Below are 26875 nucleotides of genomic sequence, written 5' to 3'. Positions count from 1 at the left end.
TCGTACACTGTTATTTCCCTTTTGTGGCCTGATCCGGTGCTGTGGATTGAATTCGGCAACCAAGGACCCGGGTTTGATCCCCGGTGCCAGAGCGAATTTTTCTCCTCAAATATTAATTGTCACTATAACAGAAATTATTCTGTTGGACCAATTAATAACATCTTTAGTAAAGAAGTTCGAGCTGCAAAAGATTAAATAATATGTTCAAGAAGTCACACGACTGATATCTTCATGTTAATTTATTACAATATTAAAGTCTGACAAGTCAAGGATTCTTTAGTTGTGCTAGAGCACATCTGGTCACCCTTTTGCACTAAAACTCCTACCCATCTCGTAATTATGGCCCTCAAAACAGATCTCGACTGCAATCTTAAGTTTTAACCTTTTAAATAGAGAGCTCTTTTACATAGGTACTTATCATAGACAATGCCCCACTGATATAAGCAAGTAGGGTAGCCATCTGTCCCTTCACACCTTATACCACAAAACATTGAGTGATCAAACATTAAATACATGCAAGTGCAGTTCCATTAGTAGGACTAGTCCTAATGTGCCGTAGATAGTTAATATGTGGTGCAGAGGATTTTTAGCCTCCAATTTCTTCTTTAAATAAATAAGACAGATTATGAATTTCCATAGCAATACATTTTTTAGTATTATAAAATGTTTAATCCTTTTTGCTTAAATCAAACTTATAATAAAATATATTTATAAAATTCAAATTTTAATTTCATGATGTTCAGTTGCATTGTCTGACATTAGGACTAACCCTTCGTATTGAACGAATAATGGAGCTGACGCTATTTTCAACTAAAAATCACTCGTATGAAATTAATAAGACCCTCCCATATCCCCCAAATGAAAGCTGACAGTATACCCTCTGTCACAAGAATGTAGTTTCTATGTATGGACCCCTTAAATTTAATTTGCACTCACAGTTTTGAGCTGCGAAACATACATTTTAATTGCAATTACATTATATTGTAACTTGAAAGATTCAGTGTTCTTTTTGATGATATGCCTACATCACAGGTTCTGTCAGCCAAATGATTTTGAGACAAAAAATATACAACCTTGGATTTCATACAGTTTCATTATTAACACATTAAGGTGTTCATTAATAAATCTAACCAATGTTCTTTGCTTCCATAAGTAAACATACAGAAAGAAATATTGAAGATCAAAGAAATAACATCTGCTGCATATTTGTAAATGTGGGTTTTCATAGGTACTCAATTGCAAGATACATTCTGAACATCTTCAGTTTCCCAAGCTAACAGTCATATTAAGAATGTTCTTATTTTGTTAGCAACATCCATTCTAGCAGAGTTAGTATACGTATTCATAGCTCTAAGTCATCTATATGCCATCAAATTATAACCGATTGTAACTAATACCTAGATACTGAGTTGCTGTAATTCACTAAAGATGTATTTATGGAAAGCTGATGTTACAATATGCATGTCAGGTGAAACTGGTTAAAGTTGCAAGAGTCTGTCAAGATCGAACTATTCAACCTACACACAAACATTTATATTTTCACATATAGTGGACATACTTTTCATTCCACACATGTACAATAAGCAAATCATATCATGAGATCAGGAGATATGAACTTGTGTAACATCAGCTTGTTATGAAACTACTGACCAACTTCCAAAAATACGTCTGGCGGAAAGTCCTGGGGGCAGGCCTTAAAAGGTTTCACAATTTTGAACACAGGAATCATGAATGATGTGTGATGTTACATTCCTCCAATTGATGAATATACAAAAGTAATGGAATATATACGATTCAAAGAAATCTACAAATCTTTGATTAATTTCAATGTCTTCACGTAACATGCAAATATAATTGACAAAATACCAACAACAGATACATAATTCATTTCCATTCTCCACACTGAAAATGTTTTAATGATTTAAATGATTGAAATGCCAAACGTACTAGTGTTAAATTATATAACCACGTGTGGCTTACAGCTGTTTTGGTGCATCCTTCGCACCATCATCAGAGCCTACTAGATTCCGGCGTCATCTTGACATCGCTGCCTGTTGTAGGGGTGCGTTTGCGTATTGAAAAGTGGAATCGAATATGTGTGTGTTCTGAAATTGATCTGTGTGTTGAGGATTTGATTAGGGTGTGTTTTAGTGTGTCTGTATATTTCATATTGTTCTAGTGTGTTGAGTTTTTGGTTTGTGGGATTTCCATGTCTGTATTTATGTTATTGTATGTATGGTTAGCATTAGTTATGTGTTCGGCATATGTAGATGTATTGTGTCCTCTGGTTACTGCATTAATGTGTCCTTTGTAGCGTGTTTGGAATGATCTGCCTGTCTGTCCAATGTAGAACTTGTCACAACTATTGCCTGTGAGTTTGTATATGCCTGTGTGGTTGTATTTATTTGTTTGTGTTGTTTGTGTGTTGAGATGTCTTTGTAGTATGTTTTCTGTTCTGTATGCTATGTTGTATTTCTGCTTTCAGAATGAAGATGCGATCTTATGTGTGCTTTTGTTTTTGTATGTTAGTGTGATGTATTTCTTGTGTTCTTGTGTTTGTGTTGTGTTTTGTGTCTTTTTGTGTTTGTTAAGTTTTTGTTTCGTCTTCTTTATGATTTTGTCTATTATGTTTGGATTGTAACCGTTTTCTTGTGCTGATTGTGTTCACTTCTTCATTGTAGTGTTGTTGGCTCATGGGTATGTTGAGTAATCTGTGTACCATTGTCCTGAATGCAGCATGTTTGTGGTGGTGGTGGTGGTTGTTGGTTTTCTGTATATTTTGAAAGTGTGTTTGTTGACAACTTTTGTTATGGTGATGTCCAAAAACCAAAAACTCAACACACTAGAACAATATGAAATATACAGACACAATAAAACACACCCTAATCAAATCCTCAACACACAGATCAATTTCAGAACACACACACACTATCCAACTCCACTTTTCAAGGCACAAACGCACCCCTACAACTGGCAGTGATGTCGAGATGATGCCGGGATCTAGTAGGCTCTGATGATGGTGCGAAGGATGCACCAAAACAGCTGTAAACCACACGTGGTTATATAATTTAACACTAGTAAGTTTGCCATTTAATCAATCATTTATATTTAAGTGTTAAAAGTAGTGTATGCAAGATTCAAGATGGATTAAATGATTTAGTGAATTCTCAGAATATTATTCAGACTTTTCAGTTTGATTTTATCATTTGATGTAAAGTCAGAACTAATTTCAAACTTGGCAGTGAAATTAATAAGAGATATGTAATGCCAGTATACCAAGTGATAAAATTATAAGTTTGTTTCTTTGAATGTTATTACAGAAGTATTGGACGAATATATGTAAACTGCAATGAAAGAACAATTTTATTAATTTTGAATGTGCAGATCCTGTACAGAGTGCATATTTGCCATAATTCAACTAACCGAAAAGAGAAAGGAATATAATTTACCAACTTACTATCTATTCATAGATTATGGCATTCGATAGAGTCAATCGTAGTTTATTATGGAACACTTTAAAAAACAAAGGTGTTCCAAATCATTTACTAGGAGCAATACAGAGCCTTTATAGAGATAATACAATAAAAATACGGACAACAAAAAATTTAGAATTTTAAGCAGCTATTAATCAGGGGGTGAGACTGGGATGTTCTGTTTTCCCAACATTTTTTAATGTATACATTCACGAGGTTATACAAGAATGGTTGACTGATTTTAAAAAATATTTTATATTGAATGACAAAAATTTTACCAATTTTATTATTGGTAGACAACCAGCTAATTATAGGACGTTCAGAAAACAAAATACAAAAAGCTGTTTTTAAATTAGACAACATTATGAGAACATATAATTTGAGAATATCAACAAACAAAACAAAAGTTATGACTAGGGGGCGGATGTTGATGAAAAGTCATCTTCTTATTTTTCACATTATAACGATGCCTATTAATATAGAAATCCTTTCTATGTTAATATCAATGTAAAAAAGTAATTTCTTATATTGCATTTTTTGACGTTTTTGAACTAATAGGTTATTTTTATATATATGTATATATATTTTCAGCATTTTTTGGTCATTTTTAATACTTTGAAGAACTTTTAGATTATTTGGAATGCATTTTACTTTCTTCTTTACTGATAGGTCTGTTAAATCTTTTTATAAGTAAATATATCAGTAGTAATTACCTACTGAATAAGTGAGTAACAGTGAAGTTTGAGTTTTATAGTTTGGAACAAACTCTAAAGCCCATCCCTCATTCCACTGAAGGCTTCACTTCACACAATGGAAGTAACATAAAATGCTTGACAACAGCTTAGTTTAAGTGAGGGCTTTGACTGCTACTGTTTTTTGTCGATACAAGAGTGTCTTTAGAATTTATATTTGGAAAGGGGGAAACTCTCCAACATGGTTCGGATGAGATGTCTACTGTTGTAGACAGTATTTTTAACACAAAGATTGCAAGAATACATGCGCCCACAATTTGTTTTGTCATTCGCACTCCCTCATCTGGAAGATCTAGTACCAAAAGTAAACAACGGAAGGAGGAGGAGGAGGAGACGGAGAATGAAGGTACTGACATGGACCACCCCTGATTGAAACACATTGTAAACCCTCATTAAATTCTATAGTTTTCCCTTAAAACCTTAATTTTGTTGCACCCTCTTTTCCTTTATCTTCGTCAAATTCTAGGAAGTTGTTTCTTCTCTCCGAGATTTGCAGGGCAGTTATTGATACAAGGTGACTAATATTTTAAGAAGATGTGGTGCGAGTAAGGAGAATAATATTTAAATGTCATTTTCTTTTAATTGCATGTAATTTTTCCATTAATTTAAGGGTATTTTAATGATCATTTTAAGTAGATTTTTAGGTAATCAACATCCACCCTCTAGTTATGACCTACCAGTCAGAGCTAAAATAGTAATAGACCTTCAAATATTTAGGATATCACATTACACATAACGAAAACAAAGATATAGATGAAAAAATTAATAAGATCCGATATTTTTGCAGCACTTTGCAACGTAAATTAGGGAAAAGCATGAGGAAAGAAACTATATTGAAAATGGATAAAGTAATAGCTTTGCCTTATTGCTTTAAAGAAGTAACTGCTGGACGTCGATGATAATTATTATTAATGTAATAAGAGCTTTCTGCAGTATGTCTGTAAACTTTGTAAAATATTTTTGGCCTTTGGTACGTTTTCAGTGATCATGTTGGATGTGGTTTTGAATGCAAATGTAATTCACTTTTTTTTTTCTTTTGGTCATGAGAAGGAGGCAGATTCATATGCATTAAAAAGGGCAAAATATGCATACATGCATGCATGTGTGCACTTAAAAACCAGTATTTATGCACTGTTAAAAAAATTTTTTGATTTACGCAATTTACTGTTATTGATGGTTTTCCTCTTATACATAAGAATATTGAGATATAACTTCATTTATTTCTGCCAGAGTTGAATATTTTCCTAAGTTGTTAGACAAGTTTTTCTATTGTCCACACACAAGAATTTTTTTAAATGATGGGAAGCTTCTTTCAACATCAGTGGTCAATGTTGATTGCCACGGAATTGCCCACAACGATTTGCCAATAACAGTGCACTGTATGTATGTTGTCATACTGCAATAGATAAAATATAGCTGTAATGTGTTTCAATGTCTGCGTTTCTTCTGGGTTCCAGACTGATAGGTCTGCAGACATAATGTCCACTTTTTATAAAGTTCCTTAGAAATTGTGTCCATAAAAATTCATGTTCATAATACACATACTGTATGTCCACTACCAAAATGTACATCTTACAGAACGTCCACGTCCTTTGAATGTTCATTATGTTAACTATAATTTTATTTCCATGTACTGTGGGTCCCTATCACCACGACATGGCGCGTCCTCAGGTTGCGGATCAAGGAGACGGCCTCCAGATATGGAGGGTAGCTGTGAATATATTGAATAAGCAGTCGCGGACAGACGATGAGGGGTAGTCCTCCAGCTTGGGGGTTGGGCGAAGAGCTAACAACCCATCACCGTAAAAAACAGCTTGTTACAAAACCTCAAAATAAGCCTCGGAACTGGACTGATTCTCTGGCACGACCACAGCAAAGAAATAAAGTTATGAGATTTGGTACTTGAAATGTTACAAGCTGTAGGTTAAAATCCGCCCCCTAGACATGAGATTATGACTGATCCTTCAATTGTTATCGTCAACAACACTAGAATAAAAAGAATACGACATGTAGCATTACAGAAGTGAGAAATATTTTGCTGCCACTTTAATATATTCAATATCTAATAGAATAAACTCAGCTCAGGTATAAGCTCGTTTACATAGCCCTTGTTAAACATAAGTGCGATAACTGGCAAATTGACAAAAATGTGATTTTGGTGCCAGCTATATCGACAACTAACACGAAAAATATTTATATGCTATATTTTAATAATGTTGTGATTGTACATTAAAAATGTTTAATTTTAACTAATGTCATTATTTTTTGTATGTTAATTACCGGTAGTGATTACAGGATAAAATGTAACAAAGGACTACTTTTGCCATTAATTAAATATTTAAAATTTGCATATATACAAAACCACGAAATTTACGAGATCTTTTATGTAAACTCCAAATTAACATACCCGATTTTATATACAATTTCACAAAACGTATCTTTGCCAAGACATAAATATTCTTCTAGGCAGGATTTTTGTACAAATTTATATAAATCACACTCGCACAAATACAAATAAAAGAGATAGAATAAAACAGAAATCGTGACCAAGAAAGTGACGATATTTAATTGACGAGAAAAAAATATATACAGATCTTAATCAAGCCTTTTATTAATTTTTTAGCGATTTCCGATTTTCATAAAATATTTAATTTTCCAGCCATTATGAACAGACTTTTAGTTTAAGAAATAAAAATTTAAACGAACATATTGATGTTATAACATCACATAATTTGCAAGTCAATTCACCAAGAATGTGAATGAATTATAAGCCTTTTATTAATTTTTTAGCGATTTCCGATTTTCATAAAATATTTAATTTTCCAGCCATTATGAACAGACTTTTAGTTTAAGAAATAAAAATTTAAACGAACATATTGATGTTATAACATCACATAATTTGCAAGTCAATTCACCAAGAATGTGAATGAATTATCCTTACCGGGTACGAAATTTAAATAATTTACCGTACATAAAATAAAAATAAAAAAATATTAATATAAGCCAATTTTTTAAATGTTATAGATAAAAGCAGATAAAAGAGACCGTAACAGATCCTGTAGGGTCTAATACGTGAGGGATATGATGATGATAGATAAAAGTGAAGTACTGTACTGCACTGTCCATAATACAACTTTCTAATTGATCAGTCTTTTGTTATAGACTAGAGAACTTGGTACATTTCATTTCAGTATTTTAGTTTTACTTTCTTATGTCTCATTAATATATTATGCAAGGCACTATATAGAAGAATAAAATTGCTCAAGACTGTAAGAAAGCTGCAAGTTACTCTAAATATAGTGTGACTGTATTACTGACATGAAATTTGTATATTCCATTTAATTGTTAAGTTTTGGTTAATTATGTCACTTTTAATATATTTAAATACCCTTGAGATGCATTGTTCAAAACTGGAAGAACACTTAAATATGGTGTGATAGTTCATAGTTCATAATGAACTCTTGTACTTCATCAATTGGCAATAATTAGATTTTGCAAGCAATCACACAACATGCATTTCCTTGTAATATGTGGTATAATAAAAATTTGAAGAAATTATGACTTTGAATAATGGAAAACTTAAAGACATATAAAAAACAATCAAAATATGTAACCTTAATTAAAATTATATAAATTAATTTTATAATCACTATTCCTACCACATGCAGCAGAAGTCATTTGCTAAATTGGTTCAGAAACTTCTACATTTCAAATGAATGTCATAGAAATTAAGTTCATGTTATGGATCTATAATTACAAACTAAATATACATATAACTAAATATATGACTATGAAGGCTTATTAAAATAAAATATACGTCTACTGTCTTGAAATGACGCTTCACAAATTGCAGCTAATAGTTCCTGGTTGCTGGTAGCTGGTCTCTTGTACATTTACTGTAATGGTTTGTTCACACTAGTCACAATAACAGATTTGAAGCACTGGTGCATAGCATTTATATGGATGGATTATTGCACACTATACAAATCAATCACAATAGTCAAGGCTGCCTAGCTGGCTTGGTGGCAGTGCTTTGAGGCAAGGATTTAGTCACGACATTAAAAGAAATCTGTTTGACACATTATCTCGCATTACACAAACTCTTTTAAGATTATAACAAACAAAATGGTCACAAGTTCATTCAAATAATTTCGACTTTCAGAGTTTCAGAATAATTTACAAAATGGTGTATGAAAGAGGCAGTTTACAGTATAGAACAATGTTTCTTTCTTTTCCACTTCTTTTATAGATAGGTAAATAATGTGTATAAACATGATTTACACGATTTGTTTAAAAATCTATCAGGAACATAATCCAGGTATACGTGTAGAATCAGTAATTAAATGAAATTTGACATGACTACAATGCATGTTAAATCAAAACATTTAACACATGAATATAAATAATTGATTAAATGGCGATCTTACTCGTGTTAATTATGTAAGCATGTGCGGCTTACAGCTGTTTCAGTGCTACTTGACACCATCCTCAGAGCCTTCTGTGTCTCTGCGCTATCTCAACTTTGCTGTCTGTTGTGTGGGTGCGTTCGTGTGATGAAGAGTTGTGTCAAATAGTGTGTGTGTTCTGAAACTGATCTGTGTGTTGAGAATTTGATTAGGGTGTGTTTTAGTGTGTCTGTATATTTCATATTGTTCTAGTGTGTTGAATTTTTGGTTTTTGGGTTGTATGTGTAGGATTTCCATGTCTGCATTTATGTTATTGTATGTGTGGTTAGCATTAGTTATGTGTTCGGCATATGTAGATGTATTGTGTCCTCTGGTTATTGCTTTAATGTGTTCTTTGTATCGAGTTTGGAATGATCTGCCTGTCTGTCCAATGTACACATAACTAATGCTAACCACACATACAATAACAAAAATACAGACATGGAAATCCTACACATAGAGCCCAAAAACTCAACACACTAGAACAATATGAAATATACAGACACACTAAAACACACCCTAATCAAATACTCAACAAGCAGATCAATTTCAGAACACACACACTATTTGACACAACTCTTCATCACACGAACGCACCCACACAATAGGCAGCGAAGTTGAGATGGCGCAGACACACAGAAGGCTCTGAGGATGGTGTCAAGTAGCACCGAAACAGCTTTAAGCCGCACATGCTTACATAATTAACATGAGTAAGATCGCCATTTAATCAATTATTCAAAACATTATTGTCAAAAGTTCAAATGTAGCTCATTATACAAGGGTCACTCCAAAAGTAATGTACAACATTTTTTTTTTATATTTTTTTATTCTACACCTTTGCAATTCATGGAGGTCATAGATACATCCTTTCCGCTTGTATTCAAATTTAATTTAAGTCGTTCCCGTGAGTGGTGCCATGATAACACTCCTTCAAGATAGCTGCTGTACTTGACATTCGTCAGAAGTAATGTGCTGTTAGAATGAGACAGTGGGCAACATTCACAAGAGGTTGAAAAAGGTGTATGGAGATGCAACTGTCGATCACAGTATGGTATGGTTAGTCGGTGGGCAAGCAGATTATCTGGTAAAAGAGGGCACGCCAATATTCAGGATACTTCTTGCAGCGGCAGACACTGCACTGCACAAAGTCCTGACAATGAGCGTGTTAACAACATGGTTGTGGCTGACAAAAGCGTAACAGTGAAAGAATTGTCACTCCAAGTTGGAATAGGAGAAGCAAGTGTGTGCAGAATATTGAAATAGTGTGCCACATGGAACCACCATTAATTCTGATGCATATGTGGCAACTCTCAAGATACTTCAAGCTCGACTGAGTCGTGTTCGACCATATTGGGAGAAGCAGAATATTTTGCTATTGCACAACAATGCACGGCCACATGTCAGTCAAAAGACCACAGACCAGATCAGAAAACTTGGATGGACAACACGGAAACATCCACCTTACAGTCCTGATCTGGCACCATGCAATTACCATCTCTTTGGTAAACTGAAGGAATCCCTTCGCGGAATGGGGTTTGAAGATGACGACTCCCTCGTGTGCACTGCTAAAGAGTGGCTCAGACGTGTTGGTCCAGACTTTTACTGTGCAGGTATACAGGCCCTCGTTCCAAGGTGGCGTAAGGCAGTTGAAAGGGACAGGGATTATGTGGAAAAGTAACATTTTGTTGTTCCTAAAGGATATCTCTATATTCTGTGAAAATAGCAAAACTGTAGAATAAAAATGTAAATTTTAAATAAATGTTGTGTATTACTTTTGGAGTGACCCTCGTAGTTTGACATGAAGCAGACCATTCATAGCACATTTACGATTAATACGATTTTTTTATTTCTAATGTCCAGCATTTGATAACACAAATATTAGCTCTTCTCAGTTGGTCTCGTCTGAATTAGAATTTATTTTTATTCTGTGCAACTTATATATGTATCTTTAAAAACAGAAACCTGTGGATCAACACGATTTTGAATCAATATGTACAACAAAACAAAGTGAACAATGACAAATTCTCTTTGCACACTTCACATAACTGTATTTTCCCTTTAATGCTGGAATGAAACATGAACTGTAGGCTACAATAGGGGCTCTCCTGAAATCATTCAGCAATTGTCAACTGCTATAAATAATTTGTTCTACACTCACTGCAAATAAAATGACTTATGATCTTACAGTATCTAGACATTAAATAGTAAGAGGTAGAGACAATATGCAAAATACTGATATAAAAACCCGGTTAAAGAAAGTTAAATATCAAATATGGCGGGGAAAATAACGCAGAAATTTGACTAGGAATATGAGAATTATTAACAACAATAATAAGTGAAATTAAAGACATTTGTACTGCGTTACGTGCTCGTTGTTATACGATTTCATCAGTATTAATAATTTCATATTCGCAACACTGAAGAGAATTATGAAGAATGAGCAAATCCAAGATCCAGAATGTTAGCAAACGACAACAACACTGAAGATAATTTAATGTCATGATTTACTTGTGTGCTGTTTTTCATTAGAAACATTAGTCAGTGTTCCAAAGCTTACTATCAACACTAAGAAAAAAAATACACACATGGGGTCCTGCCCCTGCGTTGTACATATAGCAATAACGCCATAATCAAACACACTATTGCAAGCCAGCTAGCTGAAACCCTTTTAAAGCTGAAGATGCCATTTTCTGGCATTATAATTTCAACATACTAAAAACTAAAATTAACCGAGATCCGTAGTCTATCTCCCTTTACACATAACCTCTAAACTTTCCGCATCGTAATAAGAATACTATACACCATTCTTTTAAAAAAGAAGCTCATTTACAAAACTAGTTTACCGAGACAACAAAGAGTTACTCTGAGGATGTCGATAAGAAATAGCAGTTTGCTGTCAAAAGCAAGCCACTACTTGTTTCAGACTCTTACTACTTGAAGAGATGAATGAGATGGTATGATAAATAATTCTGCTGTTCTGAAATAGTTCGATATATTCTTTTCACATAATTTAAGTTATTCAATTGTACTATATTCAAGGTTATGACTATTTAATGCTAGACAGCATACACATAATAAATAATAAAATTAATATCGAACACAGTAACCACTGGTACTCAATAAGAAAGACACTATGCACCTATTAATATAAGTACTCTATGCTAATGTTTCCATTCCAATCCAGTATCAAATCATTTTGTCAGTTCAAGTTCCATTAACTACCTGAATAAAGCACAATATTTGATCACTCCTGAAAACTCACTCATCCCTCCAAGTTCGATACATTTCATCAGCTGTTTACAATTGCTAAAGTACACAAAATAGTTAAAGCAGTAAAACCTAAATTTTTCCCACTATACTGACCATTTCAAAATAACCCAATTATTTATACGTTAATTTAGCTGCTAAACATTCAATGTCGTCATTGAAAGATCGAAATTTCACATCAATCACATTAAAATGGTATGAATTTTACTACAATATTAATTGTAATACACTTTCTTTATAGACCATGTTCTTTGATTATGCTACTATAAATTAGATTATATCTGCCACGTTAAACAGATATCAATAAAAATGTGATACAGCTTTCAAATGATCTCAAAATATGTTTTAAACAGGAAAGGACAGATGAGGGCATAGAAAATCTGAAATCATTTTCCAAATTTTCTAAAGAAAATCTTCTTATATGTTAGATTACAATAAACATATTGTAACAAGAACTACATATTATATTACTTTGGTTTATGTTAACACAATACATTTTGTAAATTATTATTTTATAGTGAATCTTCTCCCGTGATAAAAGCTCAAAGTATCATCTTTTCATGCTATAAATAATGTAATGCAATAACATCAGATAAACAATAATTCAATGTCTAACAGAGTAAACACTAATTATTATTGTAGGGTTATGAAGGAAAGCAATTCTTCCTCCACAAACTTATATGACTATTTTATGTATATACAAAAGAAGCATTCGTTAATAAAAGTGACATAATATTACATTGTGAAACATGATCTATAAAAGCAAAATTAATAATTTCAGACTCTGAATGTTTAGCTGCTAATTTTACCGTATTACGTAAAGGAATCCATTAAACACACTTCCAAGTCATCTGGAAAGTGTAGAGTTCGTGTTTTATGCACGGGCAGTGGGAATGGAACTATCATAAAGTTAACTGCTGATGAAGTACCAAATAGTGTACAAAACTAGAAACATTATTGCAATATCTTTCTGTTGCACTATCTTTAAGAGTAACTGAATTACACATTGTCTTACTGTATGAAACATTTATCTGGCCATCTTCCACAGTTCCATTATGCAAACCTTACTGTCGGAATGAAATTAAACTGTTACTTTCATATTCAAACCATATCCACTAACACATAAATAATGACAAATTGCTAGGCAAAACACACCTAACAGATGGTTACTCTAAACAAGTTGATTTAGCTGATTTGGAATAAAAAACGCAATATCAAATTTTTAAACAGTCGTAAATCAATTAGTCCAGTATCCAAAATGTAGTAAAATATTTTAAGGTAATCAAGAAGCTTGGACTGATAAAGCGTAAACTTCAATTACAACTCGTATTTACCATTCCACACTTAAGACCACACTCAGTATCTCTGCTTACATACAAAGAGATTCCCGTCCCTTTCCTAGGGAAATCTACATAACACAACAGGCTATGAGCTTACTATGAAATCAGTTCACAGAGCAGACCAGATCAGACATACCAGGGAATCTAACTACTGTTTTGTGTTACAGATATTCTATGTTGCTGTTCCAGGGTGCATTTGGGTAAATGGTATGCGTAACCATGCTATATTTTATTTCACAGAATGCAACACCTCATTGCAATCATTCCCATCGCTTCTATATATTAAATCACTGAGATCAAAGAAAAAATAATTCTTGGTATATTGTTTCCACAAATTCAACTCTAAAGCTTTTTCTACTATTTTATTTTGAATTATCAAATAAATCTTCGATTGGTACACAATAAAAATCTGGATACATCATCACATTTTCATAGGATGAAAATATTTGTAAATGACTAAGTATAAATACATAAACATTGCATTACTGATTTAAGAATATCTCCTTTTTACGACGAAATATCAATATATACTACTAATGAAAAATTATAGTAAATAAAAAACTTCACGTGTAAATAATTTCATTAGAATCACTAAATAAAAATTAATGGAGGTATAAGAGATGATAATACTGTACGATTCATTATTTAGTTCTGTATTTTTCTTAAAGATAAAAAAAAGTTATCCAGTACCCTTTCATACTGCCAACGTTAATTGCGTATTTTACATAAATTTTACAAATTGCTCAGCACATTAAAATTAATCAACAATTCGACATCGAATCAAAGAGGAAACTATTGCAGTACCCAAATGAATCTGAATCCATGTTTGATTTCATTACTTATAAATTTTGGGAAAATCCATGTTAGTACATACTCTTATAAAAATGGTCCTCAAATACTGGTGAAAAAGAGTATTTCATTATATTTTATGTAGGAACATGGCAATAATTCAATAGACACATTCAGTTCATACATACAGTAGAATAATATTGTTTCATTAACATGGAATTGTATAATACATTAAGAAATTACGAACAACATTTTTAAAACTCACTGAAAGATGCAGGAGCGTCATTTTAGTTTTCTGTTTGGAAGGGGAGCAAGAATTTTTAGTGAAGACCTCATAGGGTATCGCATGGCATACTCCTATTTCCTCTGAAATGAACTACAGTAAAGCTTCTTTTATATGTTTCACATGTATACATATATTTTTTTCTAAATTCCCGGCAAAATTTATATACTTTCCATGTTAATTTACTTCAGTTATATTTTTTTCACATTTATAGGATTGTATTTTAAACCTCAGGAGATAAGAAACATCATTTATACATTCTAAATCAATTTTGCACGAAATTAAGTTTGCTGTGAAAATGTAAGAACATGCAAATACAGTGCGTGTTCATTGTTAAGATGCAGTCCACTTTAAAATTCGTGGAAATTCGAAGCTGTTCATGCTTGCCTCCAAGAATCTTGTGTTCTTCGATGATGCTGTTACTGCTACAGAAACAGTGAAATGTTTCATAACACATCATGATGTATGGTAAATGAACGAATTATGAAATAATTATCATAATTTGGGAGCATGGTTTATTCCTTAGGAGCAAGCACTTCAAAATAACTGACTTTTTGTAAAATAATCACTAAGGTGGCCCTTATTTTTCAACATTCAAAATTCTTTGCTCCCAACCCCTAACCTTGTTCCAATATATAAAATAGAGCACCTTACAAAAATTTCACCTCAATCAAACTATTTTAATGTGACCCCCAAAGACCTAGAAATTTCAAAATTTCTCTGAAAATTTGAAATTTCTTATTTAAAACTTCTGTATAATTTTATTTGATTTTAATTTCTTTATTTGCTAGATGAAAAATTATTTAGCAAATGTAATCAATTATTTTATAGGGACATCATTTTATTTTTACTAACATTTCTAATATTAACCTGGCTATACCTTCGGATTAACAGTTGAGAACCGGAAACACTATTTGCTACCCCCTTCCACGATTGGAGTGTGATGATACTGGCGTAAAATTCAAATAAATCACTTTACTAGGTATAGGAGGGAAGAAAAGTAGTTCATCCATTTACATAAACTAGGAAATATCGCGATTTTCAGTTTGATATTTTTCATTAGGTTTCTATTTAATCAAAATACAGTACAGTATTAACAATAAGTGTTTTTACTCACGAACTGATGTGGACGTATTCATTATGCTGTGTATATTATACTGTCTACAGCACACTGGCGTACAATATAAAGAATGAGGTTAAATTGAAAAATAATCATAATATGGATATTTAAACACATTTTTTAAAATGGTGGCCGTTCATTTCGATATAGGCTTCAGTTCTCTTGTGCATATTATCACACTATAAACTATTGTACCTAATTCCAATTACCAGTTTCGTCCTTCATACTAGTAACTCATGTTGAAATAATTCTGTACCTACTCTATAAAAGAGTACCTTACATATTGTAAATTCAATCTTCACTTCTGCCCGATCCGAAAAGATAAAATTACTCACACATGCTATCTACTGTCCGTCCAAGTAGTTATGTCGCGGGGGGGGGGGGATAGAAAGAAGGAAAATCTCTTGACAGTTAATTACTTAACGAGGCTCTTTTATTTAAGTTATTTTAAACAGTATAATTCAGTATTACGTAGACGTCCAATTCCTAACAGAAATTAATGTTTTCAGAAAAGAGCTAAGACATCCCAGTCACTAGGCCTAGCCTTTACAGAGGGGCAAGCAGAAGTGAGTGGGAAAAACCAGGATGCGACATAGGCAAACGGACGACAGTACTTGTGTGAAAATATGATTCAATATTGAAAGCCCTTTCGTCAATGGAAAACGCGAACATATTTCTGGAATGTACTATACTCACTAACTCAGTACTGTTTACTGTGACCATAAGGCAACTTTGACTGCATATGCAGCCTTGGTTCTGTGTGGAAGTTTACTAGTAGAAGGGGTGGGAGTGAAGTACATTAAAAAACTCAGGTACAATAAAAATTGAAGTAAAAGTAAAATGATGTCCCTTTATATTAAATACAATCTAGGTCCCCTTGAATGAGATAAAACCTCATGATGAAGGGGGATCCCATACATAATATTGTTGAAGATAATATTAGTCTAAATATGGAGCAAAAATTGAAACCAAAGCAAAATACAAAATTACATTAAAATGACTTAATGAAACAAATTAAAACAATAAGAATAAAAATGTTACATTATGCAATTTTAATCCTTCATTAGACCAGTTTTGGTAGCATTTGGAGATTTCTTTCGATGTTCATTAACAATCTGCAAAATGTATTGCTTTTCTGTTTCATCCTTTGACAGAATGTTCTGGTATTCTTAAATAAGCTTCACTCCTTCTCAGCCACATTGTTGACAACTACATTACTTTTCAATTTTTCCAACCCATGTTGGAAGATGACGTTATCTTTCCATGTTGATCGGCAGTCTTTTAGGAAACTTATATTTATTAAAAATCTTCAGAGGAAATAAAATCATAGAAGTGCTTTTCTTTTACGGAATTCAGGTCTCCACTACTAAGTATGCATCTTTTTACTTGATTTTCTATATACCTGTCTTCTGAAGTCATGATTATATTTGCCATTTTTCCTTAATGTATACTGGAACTTCATCATAAAAAAAAAATCAAATGATGCACTTTCTGAAGATAAGTACCATAAGTGGTTTCTAAATTTTTGTACTGCAGCGCTATTAATTTCTAGATCTACTTCCTCATACTGTATTAATTTCAGTAAAAAATTATAATCCAGATAAGGAGCTTTCAGAGCCAGAGGTGCTAGGAACCAGGCTCTTAGAGTCTGATGAGAAAAATGCATGTTCTTCTGATTGAGTCTTTCTCTCTTCTTGTAAGTTTAAACTGATCTCGAAATAAATAAATGTTTAATGCATAAATAGCCTTTGACATCTACTGGGTATGGCTCATAGCTCTAGGAACGCGAAATGAAACCCCTTTTAGGGGAATACCACCGAGGAAGATCATGGCCAATTCTAATAATTCGCGGTAATCTCTAACTTGTCTCTGACTTAACTGTACTTCAAGAAATTCCAGCATACTGTCACGGATATCTTCTATTCCAGTACGGTATCTCTTAATGTCCATCGTCGACCAAGTTTCTCTAAATCTATTGAACCATTTCATATTTAGGCCAGATGTTAGAGATAGATCGGATCCTAGAAATTATAGAGGTATTTGCATTTTAAACTCCTGCTATAAACTATATGTAAAAGTAATTAATAATAGACTGAGACCAATAATGGAAGCACTAATAGAAGAGTTTCAGTATGGATTTAGGAAGGGTAGATCTTGTACAAACTGTATATTCACCATATCCCAATTGATTGAAAAGAGAAAAGAGTTTAATTTACCTACATTTTTTGCATTTATCGACTATGAAAAAGCATTCGAGAGAGTTGACAGAAGCATTTTATGGAAAATATTAGGAAATAAAGGAATTCCATCCCACTTAATAAGAGTGATACAGTGTTTATATCTAAATAACACAATACAATTGAAAACATCCCGTAATAATAAAATGGCAGAAATAAATCAAGGAGTCCGTCAAGGATGTCCTTTGTCACCGACACTTTTTAATTTATACATGGACAAAGTCATATGAATATGGCTGAATGAAATATCATTAGATTTTAAATTAAATGACATAAATTGTACTACAGTTTTATTTGCTGATAATCAAGAGGTCATTAACGAGAGTGAAAATGCTTTACAACAGGCAGTCTTCAAATTAGATCGAATTGCATCAAGTTTTAATATGAAAATATCGAACAATAAAACAAAAGCAATGGCATTTATTGGATCTCAACCAATAAGAGTGAATTTGGTTATAGAGAACAAAGTAATAGAACAAATCAACACTTTTACATATTTAGGTTGTTCAATAACATATAGCAAAAAATGTGAAATCGAGGAAAAACTAAATAAATTCAATTATTTCTGTGGAACAATACGTACAACACTGGGAAAGAAAGTGAGAAAGGAAACATTAATCAAATATTACAAAGTAATGGCAATTCCGTCCCTTCTATACGGCTGCGAATCTTGGGTTCTAAAAAAAAATGAAGAAAGAAGAATTGAAGCAGGTGAAATGAAATTTCTTAGATATATTGTGGGTTATACACTATTGGACAAAAAAAGAAATTAAGATATTAAAGAAGAATTAAAAATAGATAGTATAATTCAACTTATTAAAGAATATCAACATAATTGGAAAGAACATGTAAATAGAATGCCAACAACAAGTATAACGAGAGCAGCCATGGATTATAATCCATCAGGAAGGAGATCATTAGGAAGACCAGTAAAACGTTGGCGAGATCAATTTTAATGGAAGTGGAACAGGCCGAAAGGTCTAAACCTTGAAGAAGATGATGTTAGACCCTTTACTGGATCAAAACAACTTCGTAAGACTAATACAAAGATATGATGTCAGCATGGAAGGTAAAGTAAATCACGATCAAACATTTTCTCAATATTCGTACAGGCACCATTTATTCGACCAGTGTTACTTGCAGTTTTTATCGAAACAAAGGGCCTGCACATTTTCTTGTATGCCCCACTTTTGCACTTCTTCGCAAACAGTATCAGCTGGTCTTCTCCTCTAGATGTTGCAATTTCAGGTATACATAACAACAACTATTCTTTTTCACGAAAAGTAACAATAATAGCTAATCTGTCGACCTTTTTCACGCCAGATAAAGCTGGAAGCAACTTGTCACCCCAGGTAAGACCAAAGCGTTGCAATCGCCTATATTAAAATTGTTCTTAATTGCTTTTTGTCCCTCTTCCCTGAATTCCGTCCTTCGACGTTTAAGTGAAGTATGATTAATAATAATAATAATAATAATAATAATAATAATAATAATGAAAGATGATTACAGAAAATTTAAAAATCTGAAACTTCATAGCCTTTGGGAGTCGTTTTAAAATGATGTGATTGAAATGAAATTTTACATGGAGTAATTTTTCGTGGGTTGGGAGATGAAAAACAAATAACTTCAGAAAATCACATATAACTAAGGGCCACCCTAATAATCACATGTTATTAAATGAAGGTCACACTGGAAGAACAATGTCAATGTCGTAAAATTTTCTGGATTGAAGTTTGAAGTGTAATATAACAGCCGACTAAGATACACGAATAATCTTAAATTCTTGAAATGTGTAAAAATTTTAGTACAGTATTATGATTCAAAGATTGCTTAACTGTGAAGTTATAAATTTCTCTTGTGAAAATTTTACTAAACTGGCTTAACTTGTTCCCCCATATAGTCTTCAAATGCTATTTCAGATGTTATTAAATGTCATTTCATTTATAAGTTTTTTTTTTTTTTTCACTCCAACATAAAAACGTATAAATGAAGTTTTACTGTATTTTCCATACTGTAAAAAGGGGTAAACTTGACCTCTGAGGTTAACTTGAACATGGGGGGGAAAAAAACAAAATTAATCGAATGGCATTCTTGCTTTGAGACATGAATTTTTTTTTTTGTGATTGGCTATGCAGCTAATTAGAAAAATTAGTGTTTCTAAAATTTCCGATTTCATTTGCTCAGATTCTATTGCAGGTGAAGCCATGTAGCAAAATTTTAAATTCAGAAATGTATAAATTAATTACCTGTAAAATTCACTCATAAGTATAATTCAGTGCATTGTATTGCACCTGTGCGTGTTTTTTTTAAGAGTTACTAGTAGTAGCTCCAATCTTTAAACAGATTACATTGGTTATTAAGACAGCAGAAAACTATAAACCTGATGACACTCCAAAATACAATGGAACAAGGCATTGTCCAATGGTATGCCATTGTCACAAACTATTTCTTGAACTAACCCCACCCAAATCTCGGCCTTTATTTCTTAAGTGTTTATAAAAATGAATATTTTAATATTAAAGGAATAGTTCTCACATATTTTTGTTAGTAGTACTACTCAATTATTTTTTATTTTAAACTCGAGAGAGGGGGGCAATTACCCTACACTGCCTTCCTAAATGATGCTTCTGGAAAGATATTACAAATTCCAAACACATTTGTTATAAATTATAATTCCATTTATTTCATAAGGATAAAAGTGATATAATTAATTAGTTTAAACTCATCTTAAACAAGTTTCATGTTGACACAATATCGGACTCATTGCCTTTAATCCTGTAATATTTTTTGAATTAAGAAGTTTAATGATTACCAAAGAAATGATGTAAAATTTGTGTCCAGATTTTGTCGGAGTTGTATTTGTGTAATTTTAACTAAATGAACTCTTCGAAAGTGGAATGTAAGGAATACTAAAAAAAATTTATGGACATGAAACAAAATTCAGGAGTATAGTGAACCTCATATGCATATGCACTGTTGTCTATGAAAGGCATGACTATGTATCCAGGAAATGAAAAATGTAAGATGAAGAAAATCCATCAAAGCACATATTCTCCACGAGAATTACGTGTTAAGTTCACCTGAAATACAGGAAAATCAGACCAGCACACTAAACCACGAGAAGCATGAAAGCCAAAGATGATATAAAATTTAATAACATTCCTTTTCCAATGCATTTCAAATTCGGACTGGCTCTGCTGTGTGAGGTTATAAAATTAAATAAAATTTAAGAACTAATCAGCAATATTACATACTGAAATCTACATAAAGTTGTTCATCCTTCCACATACCAGCAATGCTTAGAAACACAATTTACACATATACAAAGACATGGGTTTCAAAATGTAAGAAAAATGTGTAACAAAAAATTATACATTCCTTACATTAACATATATCTTTTCTCTGGCCAACATTTCATGTTTCAGCAGAGTTAAAAAATTCTTTACATCCAACCCACAATAAATATATTCAACTTAATGAATCTTTTACTTGTTTCACTATTATTACAATATAATAAGACTTATATTTTTGTGATTCCACAATTACTTTGTAGAGAGATGAACTTCTGAAAATATAAAGAAAAGTACTTCTGACAAATATAATGAAATACTAAACATTGTTTTAAAATTAAGTTTCCTTAAAAAAAAAAAAGATATATGTTTCAGGTACCAGTATAAAATGCTCAACAAGTGCTGTTGTCATGATACGTTTGCAGTCGTACTTTCAAACTGAAAACTGGCATCAATACAAACTGCAAGAATACAGAAGTTGAATTTTTCTAAAGATTTATTTCATATCAAATATGGTCTAAGGAAAAAGAAGTGAGACTTTGAAATAGATTTACTGTAGATTTTTTTTTTCTGAAAATAACTTAATTTCTCAAACTTATGCTACTCAGTCAAATGACAAGAATTTCAGGTAACTCCTAACAGCTGAGCCGCGGGAAGGAAATGGGAGACAGCCTTCAAATTATATCCATTTCCAGGGGACAGTAGATTCTGCAGACTTCGTAACCTAGAGCTACACCTGTATACGGAACTGAGTTGTATCTGAAACACACTGGTAAAAAATATGAACTGTCACACATACTACAACTTATGAATTGTTCTCATTCTTTTTTATCATTACATTTACTGTAGAACCAAAATTGAAAATTATGCACATCTTGCTCTGAATGGAGAGGATTTATTTTAACAATACAATATGATATTCCTTCTTATTACTTTCTTATGATACAATTGACAGCTCTAGTTTCACTTCGAAGTAACTATTGCATGATGCATCACTGAATTATAATATTCTCATGTGTTTATACTAATACTTGCTTAAATTTTCTCCTAGAACTGTTGGGATATGTGACTTCCATCAGTAACAGAATATAATTTCTCCAAAAGTTCAGAATTATGTCACCTCATTATTCTATTTAAAGATCAAATTGCATTCAAAAATTTTAGCAGCTATGAGTGAAAAAATACTTTTCAAAATAACTGATTCACTTGAATCAATACTTTTCTTTTACTATTTTATATTATATGATGCACCAGTGTGTTAAAAAAAAGAAAGAAAATATACAATGAAATGTTAATACAGAAATTGCATTTTGGACCCATAACACAGTCTTGGAAAAGTATAATCGAGGTTGGTTGTTATTGTAGAGCTAGACTATTTGCATCACTCCAAACTCCTCCCCTGTTATTAAATGGATTCATTACACTACTGCCAGCCACAGAGGATTTCTATTTTAAGGGCACATAGATATGAAACACGCAGCTGAAAGCAATCTTCACTCGTTTTTTGTTTGCAGTTGAATAAAAATACCCTAAGTAATTGATTAACTAGCGGACTTACTCGTGTTAATTATGTAAGTCTGTGTGGCTTACAGCTGTTTCGCTGCTTCATCACACCATCCTCAGAGCCTACTGGATCTCGGCATCATCTCGAACTTCTCTGCCTGTTATGTGGGTGCGTTTGATTGTTGAAAGGTGTTGAATAGCAGAGTCAAATAGTGTGTGTGTACTGAAATTGATCTGTGTGTTGAGAATTTGATTGGGGTGTGTTTTAGTGTGTTTGTATATTTCGTATTGTTCTAGTGTGTTGAGTTTTTGGTTCTTGGGTTGTAAGATTTCCATATCCGCATTTATGTTATTGTATGTATGGTTAGCATTGGTTATGTGATTGGCGTATGTAGATGTTTTGTGTCCTCTGGTTATTGCATTAATGTGTTCTTTGTAGCGTGTTTGGAATGATCTGCCTGTCTGTCCAATGTAGAACTTGTCGCAACTATTACATGTGAATTTGTATACACCTGTGTGGTCGTATTTATTTGTTTATGTTTTTTGTGTGTTGAGATGTCTTTGTAGTGTGTTTTCTGTTCTGTATGCTATGTTGTATTTCTGCTTTCTGAATGAAGATGCGATCTTATGTGTGCTTTTGTTTTCATATGTTAGTGTGATGTATTTCTTGTGTTTGTGTTGTGTTTGTTAAATTTTTTTTTTGTCTTTCTTATGATGTTGTCTATTATGTTTGGATTGTAACCGTTTTCTTGTGCTATGTATTTGATTGTGTTCACTTCTTCATTGTAGTGTTGTTGGCTCATGGGTATGTTCAGTAATCTGTGTACCACTGTCCTGAATGCAGCATGTTTGTGTTGCATGGGGTGGTTAAATGTGTTGTGTATGTGTGTGGTGGTTGGTTTTCTGTATATATTTGAAGGTGTGTTTGTTGTCAATTTTTGTTATGGTGATGTCTAGGAAATTTATGGAGTTGTTGTTTTCAAGTTCCAGTGTGTATTGAAGTTTTGGGTGTAATTTGTTTATGTATTGGTGTAGTTTGTGTATTTGTCTTTTGTTTCCTTTGTATAGTATGAGTATATCGTCTACGTATCTGTGCCAGTATATTATGTTGTCTGCATATTTGTTGTGTTCATTGTTGAGTATGTATGTTTGTTCTATGTTGTGTAAAAATATCTATGCTAGTATGCTAGATATGGGTGATCCCATTGGCAACCCTTCTGTTTGGGTGTAGTATTTGTTGTTGTGTGTGAAATAGTTTTGCTTTGTTATGATGTCTGTGATTTGGATGATTTCTTCGATGGGTTTTTGTAGGCTCTGAGGATGGTGTGATAAAGCACCGAAACAGCTGTAAGCTGCACAGACTTACATAATTAACACGAGTAAGTCCGCTAGTTAATCAATTACTTATATTCAAGTGTTAAAAGTAGTGTACGCAAGCTTCAAAATGGAAAAATACCCTGTTTTCAAAGTTAATATCTCGATTTTTCCAACATTTCTTAGCCTTTTTTTTTGCTGGTATTCCAGTGTGAATTTGTTTCTTGAAAAAGTACCATTGTATGAGCTGTCTATGCTATATTTCAAATTAAAATTTACATTGTTTCGTGATATCTTTCAAAATATTTGTGAAGTGTTAGTTTATAATATTTTATTTTCATTAAGTTTTAGAAAAAAACGTAAGCCAAAAATCTCGATCATTCTTTATATTTTATTTGTCTCTCCATGTTATTGAGGGTTGCGTATTTTATATATTTTGCCTGGTTCATATATAGTCATTCCTAATCTGGAAAACAGGCACTTTTCACAGCTGTTCTATCAAGAACAAAAGTTAATTTATTATTATTATTATTAAAGTAGAAGTTTAGGCACTAAAAGTTACAAATGTCAGTATACTAGAGTGAACATATGGAACAGTTTTTAGGCTTGGTCCATAAGATTCCGAAATATAACCAATACACAAATGCATCATATAGACTGAAGCATACACCCAGTAAAACGTGCACTGACATGTATTAGTGACGGTTAAAACCACTAATACCAGTCCATATGGCTCAGGTTTCGAAATCTTGTGAACCAGGCTTAAATCACTCCCAATGGAATCAATCAATCTTCTTAATGTATCCAGCTCTTTGCTGACAGCATAAAGTCCACTGTAGTCTATTCAGTTGTTGTTTTTCACGAGAAATGAGGGGTATTTTGATCGGTGCTCATTATAGATGCCTGTTGCTAGTAGCCAGAGTTGGGGTGTAGTCAATATACATTCACTCTAGTATATTCAGTGGCATTCTTAAATTTTAGTGCCTAAATTTCCACTGTCTATTATTATTATCATCATAATCATTATTACTATTATTCCTATTGTTATGTATTCAGCATTTACAAAATTATATAAGGGAAGGTTGAAGACTGAAATGACAAAAAATGACATTTTTCACTTTTAATTCCATTAAATTTGCCTCTTTTTTAATTCTGAAAAAAAAAAAAAAGTTAAAATAAAATAAATAAAAGTTACAATTTACGCCCTTCAAATGGCATGTTTTGAAGCTTGTTAGACTACATAACATCATTAATAAAATTTATAATTACTGCTGTTTTCCTCAAAACGATGTTTTGCAATCTTCAATCTTTCTTTTCTCAGAAACTGCAAGTCCAATTTGTATCAAATTTTGCACTGATGCTTATTATACTGTAGTACACAAAGTGACCATCAATCATTTTGATAAGTCTTATGACTCATTCATACTGTATGTTAAATATTCTGAAAATATTTTTTTATTAGAAATGTTGAACATCAAAAACACATTTTTTATATGACACTAATGAAGATATGAGATTCTCTGTTCTTCAGATTGTAACATATGGATTCTAATATGTATGAAATAAATATTCACACTTCTGCCAGTCATAGTTTTTGTGAAATGGTAAATTAAAAACCAACGTTCTGAGTTACTGAAAAAAGAAAGAAACCATAATTTCAAACAACTCATTAGTTACTTCAGTCTTCAGCCTTAAAATTGGCAATCAAGCTTTCAAACTATTTTCAAGAAAGGCAATATAACCTCACATTGTAAACAGACAAACGTTTGGTGTACATACAAAATTTGGCAATGCTGACTTCTCCCATCGAGAATCAACTGTGACTGTGCCCATTCTTACAACTCATAATTATGAATGTGTCCACTTAATAACAGCTTAAAACTATTCTAGGAATCTGAACTGTGCTTCTGCCAAGCTATAGAGTAAGAACCAACCTTAGAAAACGTATACTGCTGGAAAAGAATGTCACAGCTTGTGGCACGAAATGTCTTCCTTGCATTCCTTCCTTCGGCATCAAATGAATGGTTGGTTAGTAAACCGATCCTACACAATTCATCTGAGTGGTGATTCATCATATAGTTTCAGCAATTGGCAACAATTATTAGTACTTTATTTACCGCTTGCCTTGTCAGGCTTTATCTGTACATCCAAGCTCACAAATTAATATCTATTTTCTTTACATCTTACATTTTTAATATCAACATTTTCATTGATACCATTTATGCTGAGCAACATAGATTCCAAGTGATAATGATCTGCTTTATACGTACTTTCATCCTTTCCCAAAAAATTCTACTTAATCATTCACTTTACCAATCATCCATAGGTTCAATTAATAATATAATTATGTACTTAAATACATTATTTTTCTTAAAAAAACTGTTCATCACATTATGTTGCGCCATACTACACTGATTTTCGATGACGGATGATAAGGCTGCATGGATTCAGAAACTGCAGTGATCAACAAGATTCTGTGACAGTTGTGATTTCATCTTACAACAAAGAGATTCATTCGAAGGTAGTTCTACTTTATGAAGTATAAAACATCATTCCTGAAATACCTTTGTTCATCGGACAACATTTTGTTACATTACATGTTAGCACAGTCGATTGAAAGTTGTTTCTTTGAAGTTACCTGTTATAACATGATCTCAAAATTTAAAAGATAAAATTGTTAATGCCCAAAGCCGTTGATATTGCACATTTAATGAACGATGGGCACATTTTGCAGTCTGAAATTGAGGAGATGTGGGGTGAAGAGAAGCAATATGGTATACAATAATACATTATAGAACTACTCCACAGAACTGAAAGAATCCATGTCAAAGACAGAAGTTTTCTGAATGCAGCCCAGTAAGGGTTGATTGATGAAATTAAAGCTGCCTCAGTGCGCATGGTTAGTGCTCACTGAACTCAGTCTCTGGGGTTGCGAGCATGCTTTCTGCTGCCTGTGCTACCTTGCAGCACCCTTGCCTGCTGCTACCTTCGTGGGATTAGTCCATTGGAAGAGGCAGGCACTGTGGGTGTCATTTCCAGTTCCACCAGGAGAGGGAAATGGT

General features: G+C 32.6%; 1 protein-coding gene across 1 annotated transcript in view; it reads right to left on the bottom strand.

The window, feature by feature from the left end:
* Positions 1-221: 221 nt before the first annotated feature.
* twin (CCR4-NOT transcription complex subunit 6-like twin) overlaps positions 222-26875 on the bottom strand; it is a 694792-nt gene continuing 668138 nt past the window's right edge. Inside the window, exon 12 of the mRNA XM_069832884.1 lies at positions 222-26875. Within this exon, the coding sequence (XP_069688985.1) occupies positions 26796-26875 (80 nt within the window). The 3' untranslated portion in view covers positions 222-26795.

Source organism: Periplaneta americana, chromosome 8 (assembly GCF_040183065.1).
Source record: "Periplaneta americana isolate PAMFEO1 chromosome 8, P.americana_PAMFEO1_priV1, whole genome shotgun sequence".
Classification (NCBI taxonomy): Eukaryota; Metazoa; Arthropoda; class Insecta; order Blattodea; family Blattidae; genus Periplaneta; species Periplaneta americana.
The sequence above is the reverse complement of the archived record's forward strand: the minus strand, read 5'-3'. Positions and strand labels throughout refer to the sequence as shown.